This window comes from Nanorana parkeri, unplaced genomic scaffold (assembly GCF_000935625.1).
Source record: "Nanorana parkeri isolate BGI_ZX_2015 unplaced genomic scaffold, ASM93562v1 scaffold1291, whole genome shotgun sequence".
In the NCBI taxonomy this organism is placed as follows: domain Eukaryota; kingdom Metazoa; phylum Chordata; class Amphibia; order Anura; family Dicroglossidae; genus Nanorana; species Nanorana parkeri.
This window is the reverse complement of record NW_017307559.1, coordinates 448,371-458,118: the sequence shown is the minus strand read 5'-3', so window position 1 is coordinate 458,118 and position 9,748 is coordinate 448,371. Positions and strand designations below refer to the sequence as shown.

The window sequence follows — 9,748 nt, the reverse complement described above, 5'->3', positions numbered from 1 at the left end:
TTCTGAGGAATTTAGGCTGATCATGTGATGACCCGGGTCCTCTGTCTTCTCTGACTTTAGCGGTGGACGGTCCTCGGTGCTGCAGAGACGACACACACAAGCGCCATTCTATGCAGCATTGTCATGTGACCCGAGGCTGTGTGTTGGTGCACACCCAGGGGGCCTTTGCTCACATATAGGGGGTTACACGGCACTGGGTGTCACTCAGCTTAGAAGAGGATATCCTGCCCCTGCACAATGTAGTGGAGTGTCTGCGGAGGACAGTGCCGGGACAAAGGTGTACACATACTACAGGAGATGGTCAGAGACTGCAGACATACTATAGGAGTTGGTCAGAGACTGCAGACATACTATAGGAGTTGGTCAGAGACTGCAGACATCCTACAGAAGATGGTCAGAGACTGCAGACATCCTACAGAAGATGGTCAGAGACTGCAGACACCCTACAGGAGATGGTCAGAGACTGCAGACACCCTACAGGAGATGGTCAGAGGCTGCAGACACCCTACAGGAGATGGTCAGAGGCTGCAGACACCCTACAGGAGATGGTCAGAGGCTGCAGACACCCTACAGGAGATGGTCAGAGGCTGCAGACACCCTACAGGAGATGGTCAGAGGCTGCAGACACCCTACAGGAGATGGTCGGTGGCTGCAGGCATGCAACGGGGGTGCTTGGAGACTGAGGACACACTACAAGAGACGGTCAAAGACTGGGGATTTGCTACATGATACTGCTAGAGATCGCTGTCATTACAGCTTCTATTCAAATGAAGGCTCCCGCTACTGAAGGCTAGGGCGTGACGGGCCGCACTGCAAGTGCCAAGGGGTTCCAATGTTACTGCATGATGCAACGCGGAGTATTTATTAACCAGATCATTGAAGAAGCTGCCAGCTCTGGAAGGTGCCCAGCGGCCCTGATTATGCCGCCCACCTTTTCTAGCTAAATTTGGCAACAAGAGAGGCTGACATGTTACATCTGCGACTCATTTACATATGATCCGTATAATTAGCACCGTACACGCTACAGATACATTCGAGTGAACGGGTAACAGATTTGGCCAAGTCAAAGCGGCCATATGGTGAAGATGCGCGTAGAGGTGGACATGTCGTTATATGGTGAAGATGCGTGTAGAGGTGGACATGTCGTTATATGGTGAAGATGCGTGTAGAGGTGGACATGTCGTTATTTGGTGAAGATGCGTGTAGAGGTGGACATGTCGATATATGGTGAAGATGCGTGTAGAGGTGGACATGTCGTTATTTGGTGAAGATGCGTGTAGAGGTGGACATGTCGATATATGGTGAAGATGCGTGTAGAGGTGGACATGTCGTTATTTGGTGAAGATGCGTGTAGAGGTGGACATGTCATTATATGGTGAAGATGCGTGTAGAGGTGGACTATTGTATTCTGACTGCAGTGGGGGGTGCTGCATTTTTCGACACAGCTCCTTCTACATTAGTTGAATGAAGTGGTGCCCACAGGCCCAAGCACAGCTTGATTTTCGTCCAAGACCTGCCGACTCGGGCCTAAATTTAGGCAGTGTATGGCCAACCTGATACGAGACTACTTTCACCGCAAAAAGCCTCTCGAAAATGTTTAGTACAGGGGTGTCAGACTCAATATAATGGTGGGCCGCATCAACATTATGGTTGCCCTCAATGGTATCTGTAAGACCATATAAATGTATCTAATCGTCATCATCGTTGCCTCTGCATTCCATTATCACGGGTTGTAGTAATAACTTAATACCGAGATCTGAAAGTAGAAGTCTAGGAAATGGCCTGGTGGGCCGGATCCGGCCCCTGGACCTGGAGTTTGACACGTGTGGTTTAGTAGAACCAAAGCTGTAGGCGGCAGATGTCAACTCTCAATTTTCAGCTTGGCTTTCAAGCCTCACCATCTCACCAGGTAGACCCAAAGGAGATAATTCCAACGTAAATGGAGGGGGGCTGCACGGGGAAGGGTTGATAGGAGTAGTGCCGGATTGTGAGGCCTTACCTGATTGGTGGTTGATGGTCAGATGGTAGGAAGAAGGGGTAAGAACTGTGGTGCGGCTGGTAGGTCATTCCAGAAAGGTTGACTGTCGGGTACCTCTAGGAATTGAGCAAGGTGCTGGTTCCTCAGGCTGATGGCTTGTGTGTGTGTGTCCAATGAAAAGCGCCTTGAATGAAGCGTCGTACACAGGAACGTACGGTTCCAGACTTTATTGGTAAACTGATGCAGCCAGGTTTGTGAGATACACCAACCTCCCCCACACTGACCCAAATCCCCACACATAGTCTCTTAGTAGCTCCAGGGCAATCACCCCAAATTATCAATATGAGCCCTGAAGAAGGGGGAGCCCAACCCCTCCGCAATGCATTGGCGGTATCATTTTACCAATCGCCAGCAAAGTCTCCGACCATGCCTTCACATGTTCATATACACACACACGTATGCGGAATCACACACAGACACACAAAGGTTGAACTTGTAGGGTGACGGGAGGACGCTAGTTTGTGTCCTCCTGTTACCCTAAGGAGAACTATGGGGGAAAGCCTTAACCCCATAGTTCTCCTTTAACGCAAGCTGTTTCTCCAGATAAGGAACTTCATCACCATATGATTGGTCTGATCTCCCCAGACATTCGGTAACTCCAGTCCAGGAACAAGCAGGCCGGGAAGGAGATACTGCTATTGTGTAATAGGGAGCAGCATGTTGGAGACTGAAAGGTCCAGCATTATCCTGAGTAGATTGTACTGTAATAAGAGGAAGGTCACCAGGTGCTGTGTGGTGAAGGTCGATCTGCAGAGGTGTCCAAACTCCGGCCCTCCAGCTGTGGGTGAAACTACAAATCCCATGATGCATCTCTCTCCCGGAGTCGTGGCTGTGAGAATCTTGCAATGCATCATGGGAATTGTAGTTCCACCGCAGCTGGAGGGCCGGAGTTTGGACTCCCCTGATGTAGGGGAGCCATATTTGTCATGTGATTCCTCAAGGGAGTTCCCCAGCCCTGGAGAATAGAGGGGACTCCTGAACAATGAGGAATGGGGCCTCCTGTACCAAACAATGAGACCAAAGGGGGGGGGGGATATGAAAGTTGGGGGAAAAGCCCAGTATAAACCAATGAAACAGAAGTGACTACACCGGAGGAGGACATTATGCCAGGTCCTGGTGCCATGCAAAGAGTAACAATAGAGGGGACTCCTGAAGTAGGATGAATGGGGCCTCCTGTCACGGATCCGGGGCTCACGGGTATGAATTGGAGTCGGGTATGTGGACCCTTAGCACTCGCAGGGACACTCAGAGAAAAGGGTCCAAGCAGTGTAGGCTGACGACTCCCAGAGCTGGAATACAAGCAGGGGAACAGAGCAGGGGAACTGAAGGAGGCAGTGGAAGTCGGCTTAAGCGGGAAGTTTAAATACAAGTCAGGGTGCTGCAATGCTGAGTAGGTGGCACGGGGTCCCCCAGGATGTGGAATCTAAGGGCCAGCAGGGAATCGCCAGAGCTCCTGATGGTGGAGATGGGCTTGGCTGCGTGCTGACCCCAGGTCACAATCCCTAGGTCCACCCAACTCACCTACTAGGTACAGGGTACGAATCAAAGGTTAGGGACAGTCTGAAGACTTCCAGGGACAAAGCGAAGCACAGGGCAGACTGTAGACAGGGATATCCAAGGACAATGGCGAAGCACAGGGCAGACTGTAGACAGGGATATCCAAGGACAATGGCGAAGCACAGGGCAGACTGTACACAGGGATATCCAAGGACAAAGCAAAGCACAGGGCAGACTGTACACAGGGATATCCAAGGACAAAGCAAAGCACAGGGCAGACTGTACACAGGGATATCCAAGGACAAAGCACAGGGCAGACTGTACACAGGGATTTCCAAGGACAAAGCAAAGCACAGGGCAGACTGTACACGGGGATTTCCAAGGGCAAAGCGAAGCACAGGGCAGACTGTACACAGGGATATCCAAGGACAAAGCAAAGCCCAGGGCAGACTGTACACAGGGATATCCAAGGACAAAGCAAAGCCCAGGGCAGACTGTAGACAGGGATTTCCAAGGACAAAGCAAAGCACAGGGCAGACTGTACACAGGGATATCCAAGGACAAACTGCATAAGAAACAGCAGGAGAGGTCGGCCAACGCCTATAGCTTGCAGACAGGTGCAAGAGTGAGGTCGGGTTCAGAGCACAACCCTGGAGGACTACAAGCACCAGCACAGCCCTGCATGCTTGCAGAACCAGGGGTAAGAGATATGTATATACTTGTAGAACCACAAGTAACAGTTCAGCTGCAAGTCTGCAGCTGAACTGTGACACCTCCTATGCCAAACAATGAGACCAATAAGGAGGGATGAAAGTTGGGCATATTAAGGTAAATGTTAGAATAAGAATTGCCACAAACCAGCAGTTCTTATTGTAACATTGGAAGTGATATTGGGAAGGGTGGGGCCTAATGTCATCATTATTTGGCAAGAGAAACAGTGGCGTCACAACAGGGATGCGGCCCACACCCGGGTGACACCAAAATGGCTGACAGTCATTTTGGCGTCACCCCCCCCTCTGAAAAGTCAGGCACTCGGTCATGGACCGAGTGCCTGACAGTTTCGGGAGAGAGGAGGGGACCTGGTGGAATATCTTATCCCGCCGGGTGACTGTGCTCTCCTCTCCCTGCCGGCGTCCATCACCAAGATGGCCGCCAGCAGGTATCGATAAGATCGCCGTGCATGCGCGATGACGTCACGGTGGGGTGTCACCCGGGCCTGAGGACGCCCCCTGATGAGAAAGGAGGTATGTCTATGGCGTTGGTAGGGAGCAGATTGCTGTGGACCTGTGACACGCAGCCATGTTAAGAGCGATAATAATGCAATTAGTGAAATCTAGAACAAGGCCGGGCAAATCCCATGAGCAAGGCAGCCAATGAGCCTCAACAAATGACAGCTGCTGCCTATTTAAAGGATAACTGTCCTTTTATTAAAGCGACTGGCCCTGAGATAGTCCTTTGCCCATAGCCTTCCATAGTGTCATCCCAATGCCTCCATTGGAAATGCGTTGTCCATTAGCACTGAGGCTCTAGCTCTCCATTCTGATTGGCCGGCATCCTTCATCTAATCCAAGGGTCTCAAACTCAAGTCACTCGGGGGCCACTGGACATTTTTTTTTTCTCCCATGGGGCCGCTTTTCAAATTTCCTCAGGCCCCCCCCACAAAATTACACTTCCCACTTTTTTTTTATACATTCTCCGCCCGACCCCCCCCCACAATAATACACTCCCCATAATATACAACCCCCCATAATGCACTCCCCTCCACACTAATACACCGCCCCTGTCCACCTACAAAGAGCTCCCCTCACCTGCATATGTTTCTGCAGGGAGGAGGCGGGTAGGCGCGATCCCTGGTGATCCAGCGGGTGATTGGTGAGGTCTGCTGCAGACCTGACTGATCAATCCTCTCGGCCCGCGTTTAGTGAAGACGCTGGCCGAAAAGGATCTGCGTGACGGGAGCAGCTCTACGGTCTGCTGCATCCAACAGAGATGCCGACCGTGCAGCTGCTCCCGCAGGTCGGGGTGCACGGTCCGTGACCGCCTACCTGACTTGTCCGCGGGCAACGGATTACCGGGTCGCAATTGGCCCCCAGCGGGCCGGTACTTTGAGACCGCCGATCGAATCCCTTGTTCTATACAGTATGAGTCGCCCCACCTCTTCATCCTTGCCTCTGTTATCTCCCATCCTCCTCCCGTTTTTCTTGTTCCTCCCGTCTCTATATACTGTATAACGCTGGCTGCATGCTGATTGTAGTCCTCAATGCCGGCCTTCTCTGTGGGTCACCCTGTCTTTATTCTGCCTTCCTCTTTGTCTCCCTTTACAGCTCTTCTCTATCTTTGCCTTCGCCACATGCGGAAGCTACTCCGGACAATTCACGCTCAGCGTTGAATGTAGCAACAAAACCGAGAGCAAGCTGAATATTAAAGTGGACTTTGAATATCCATTTAAGTGAGTTTTGTGGTCATCCACCATTTTGTTTTTTTGTACGATATAACATGACCTTTCTGCACCTTTTTAATACGGCAAGTCGGGTAGGGTGGTAATTTAAAGGAGCCCCCGGCATATCCTATCCGGTTATAACATCAGCATTGTAATAGGAATACATACTGAGCTCGGGACATTTTTTAGAATGACGACTTCTCGCATGTGTACGGTGAACCAGGAAGCGCTCAACTCTGAGCACTTCCAGGTTCAGGGCAGTCAAGCCTCCTCCATTCTGGCCGGGTACAGGGCTGTAGCTACCATGGGGGCGAGTGAGGCACTCGCCTCAGGCGCCGTTGAGAGGGGGCGCAACCATGACAAACACAGGGCACCATGGCAACAGGGGCACCCGGCAGCCACGGCTCGGCAGGGAGAAGAGCGGCACAGGCTCCATCTTCTCCTCGCATCCCCACTGCTCTACCCCCGCCTGGAGGCGGGGCGCATGACGTCACATGATGCCACACAAGTGCGGCGTTGGGTGACATCACATGTCTGTTGGGGGGCACAATTTTCTGTTCTTGCCTCGGGTGCAAAAGGAGCCAGCTACGGCTCTGGCCGGGTACACAAGCGGATAGGGCCACCATTCTGGCCGGGTACACAAGCAGATAGCGGTCTGTTTGAGCTTGGGAGCCGAACAGACCCCTAATGTCTCCCTGAAGAAAACCTGTCACCAGCACTATGCTATCGCATATGGGGATGTTCAGCCCCCTTGTGATAGTAACAAAGTTGTAAAGTCCCGGCACATACAATAACATTGTAACATCTGGATTCCAATTGGAACACACACTGAGCTCAGGACGTCTTCAAACGTTTTTTTTTTTAGAATGGCAATGACTTCCATTCACAGATCTCCCATGTTTTTAGTATGAACCTGGAAGCGCTCAACTCTGAGCACTTCCAGGTTCAGGGCAGTCAAGCCTCCACCGTTCTGGCCGGGTACACAAGCAGATAGCGGTCTGTTTGAGCTTGGGAGTCGAACAGACCCCTAATGTCTCCTTAAAGACAACCTGTCACCAGCACCATGCTATCACATATGGGGATGTTCAGCCCCCTTGTGATAGCAATAAAGTTTTTAAAGGAGTTGTAAAGTCCCGGCACATACAATCCTGTTATAACTTCAGGATTCTAATAGGAACACATTCTGAGCTCCGGACATCTTCAGACGTTTTTTTTAGAATGGCAATTACTAGGGATGCACCGATACCACTTTTTTACGACCGAGTACCGATACTTTTGATCAAGTACTCGCCGATACCAATTACCGATACTTTTTCTTAAAGGGACAGGTCAAATTTTTTTCTAAAGCAATACAAACTAATGCTTTAAGGTCAGTTTCTTAATATTATGATTGATGAGATGACGAGGGAGCCTGACGCCGCCTTTCCGGGCCAATCAGAATGCCCCCGCGCTGCGTCATTACACGGCGCCCGGCTTCCGGAGTTGCTAGCTTCCTGACCAATCGGGAAGCCAGGCAGAGCGTCATTACAAGCTACCCGGCTTCCTGATTGGCCGGGAAACCGGCTCCATGCTCTCTCATCACAAGTGACGAGGGAGGATGGAGCCGTTTCCTGGCCAATCAGGCCAATCAGGAAACCGGGCAGCGTGTAACGATGCTCTGCCCGGCTTCCTGATACAGGAAGTACTCGTGCTAGGTGTCGGAGCATTTGAAAGAGTACTCACCCAAATACTCGGTATCGGCACCGATACTAGTATCGGTATCGGTGCATCCCAAGCAATTACTTTAATCACAGATCTCCTCCTATGTTTTAGTATGAACCTGGAAGCGCTCAACTCAGAGCACTTCCGGGTTCAGGGCAGTCAAGCCTCCACCGTTCTGGCCGGGTAAACAAGCAGATGGGGCTCTGTTTAAGCTTGGGAGCCTAAATGTCTCCTTTAAAGAGAACCTGTCACCATAGTCACTTTTCTTGTGGGTAAGGCAGTTCTAATGAGTTCCAGATCCATATCTAAATGATTTGTCGGCTGGTGGCCGATCCAACGTATATACAGACAAGGACTACTTGTATCTGGTCCTGGGCCACCTCCTATGGAGTTGGCTTTTAAATCCGCAGACAATTTTTTAAAATTTCGGTTTCGTTTTTTTTAAATTTCGGTGCACCCCTAAAATATATAATATATGATGTAGTCCGGCCTAATCTTTATTAAGCATTGTCACTAATGCCAGTATATAATTGTGTATTCATTTTGCCATGACCTTACGTGGTCAGAGAAGGTCAATGATGTCAGCACAAGCACCCTGCCCCCCCCCCCCCCCCTCCTTTTTTTTTTTTTTTTTCAGCTGATTAGACGGGTGGCCTGTGGCGCTGTTCGGAGGAGCTCCGGGTTCTGAACCTGAGCTCATCCCTGATCCTCGGGATCCATTGAAAGCCCATTTACACCCTTAAAACCACCTAAATTTTTCACTCCCAACGCATTTCCCCCAAAATGGCTCCACCCATTTGTTTACTTTTTGCTGCCACCAGGTCATTTATGACGGGTCGGCGGGCGTCTGGCTTTTTAAAAAAATTTCAGCGAGTCGGCGTCTTCGTTGACAACGCTGGACGCCGTGATTGACGTGGATTACTTCATTGGAATCATTTTGGGGGGGGTGTTTCAATTAAAGGAATTGTCCAAAAATGTTGTAGTGTTTTTTTTCCAATCAAAAGAGTTTTTCCAAAGTCTGGTCTTTTTATTTAACCCTTTAGTGGGTGGGTACCCCTTACTCATCCACAATTCCCCCCTTTATGAAAGGGGTACCCCGATGCAAATAAGCCCCCCTGCCTACAGACCCCCACAACCAACACCCCAGGGCCTTGTTGGGAAGAGGCCCTTGTCCCCATCGGCACAGGGACAAGGTGCTTTTCCAGGGGGGGGGGCCCTCCCAGTGCCGAGGGCATGTGACCTGGTATGGCAGGGAGGGGGGGGGCCCTTAATTTCTCTTATCCCAATTAGGAAGTCCTAGAACATCTTTAAAGTGTCTCCCATGTGCTTGTGAGTCCCTACCACAGTCCACAAAATGGCGGCATTCCCTGTAACAGGTCCTCTTTAACTCCTTTGGTTTCCCCTTCTCTCCCCCGCAGGCTACACCAGGAGTACTTTGATGCCCCAACATGCCGAGGAGCCGGCTCAAACAAGATATTTCTGGTCGGGGATTATTCCTCCTCCGCCGAGTTCTTCGTCACCATCGCGGTGTTCGCTTTCCTCTACTCGCTGGGGGCGCTCGTCACCTACATCTTCCTCCAGACCAAGTACCGCGAGAACAACAAAGGCCCGATGATTGTAAGTCCTCCGGAAGCTTCCGGGGTAACGCCGTGCAAATAGGGGACCGGAGGAGATACGGCGGTTTTGGATTCCCATACAAGTCTATAGGGATGCAAAGCTTGCTGGAAGCAGGTCAGCCGCAACCCAGACATACAAGTCAATGAGTTCTGAATGATCTCTAACGGATCCCATGGACTCTAGCCCAAAGCTCTGACTATGGGAGCCAGGAAATCCCATCCCCCATCCTGTTGGCATCGGGAGCTGTGTGCCTGGACTAGAGGTGGGCAAAGTCCGGCCCTCCAGTTGTGCTGCAACTACAAGTCCCATGAGGCATTGCAAACCTGTGACAGCCACAGGCATGACCCCCGGAGACAGATGCATGATGGGATTTGTAGTTTCAGCACAGCTGGCAGGCCCACGCCCGGCCTAGAGCATTGCCAGCAGCTTACGTGATTCATCATTGTATCTTATGG

General features: G+C 51.0%; 1 protein-coding gene across 1 annotated transcript in view; it reads left to right on the top strand.

The window, feature by feature from the left end:
* Positions 1-9,748, top strand: part of SYP (synaptophysin) — a 27,201-nt gene that overhangs the window by 7,972 nt on the left and 9,481 nt on the right. The window contains exons 3-4 of the mRNA XM_018569147.1: positions 5,860-5,984; positions 9,095-9,293. Coding sequence (XP_018424649.1) covers positions 5,860-5,984; positions 9,095-9,293 — 324 coding nt within the window. The remainder of the gene's footprint in view (positions 1-5,859; positions 5,985-9,094; positions 9,294-9,748) is intronic.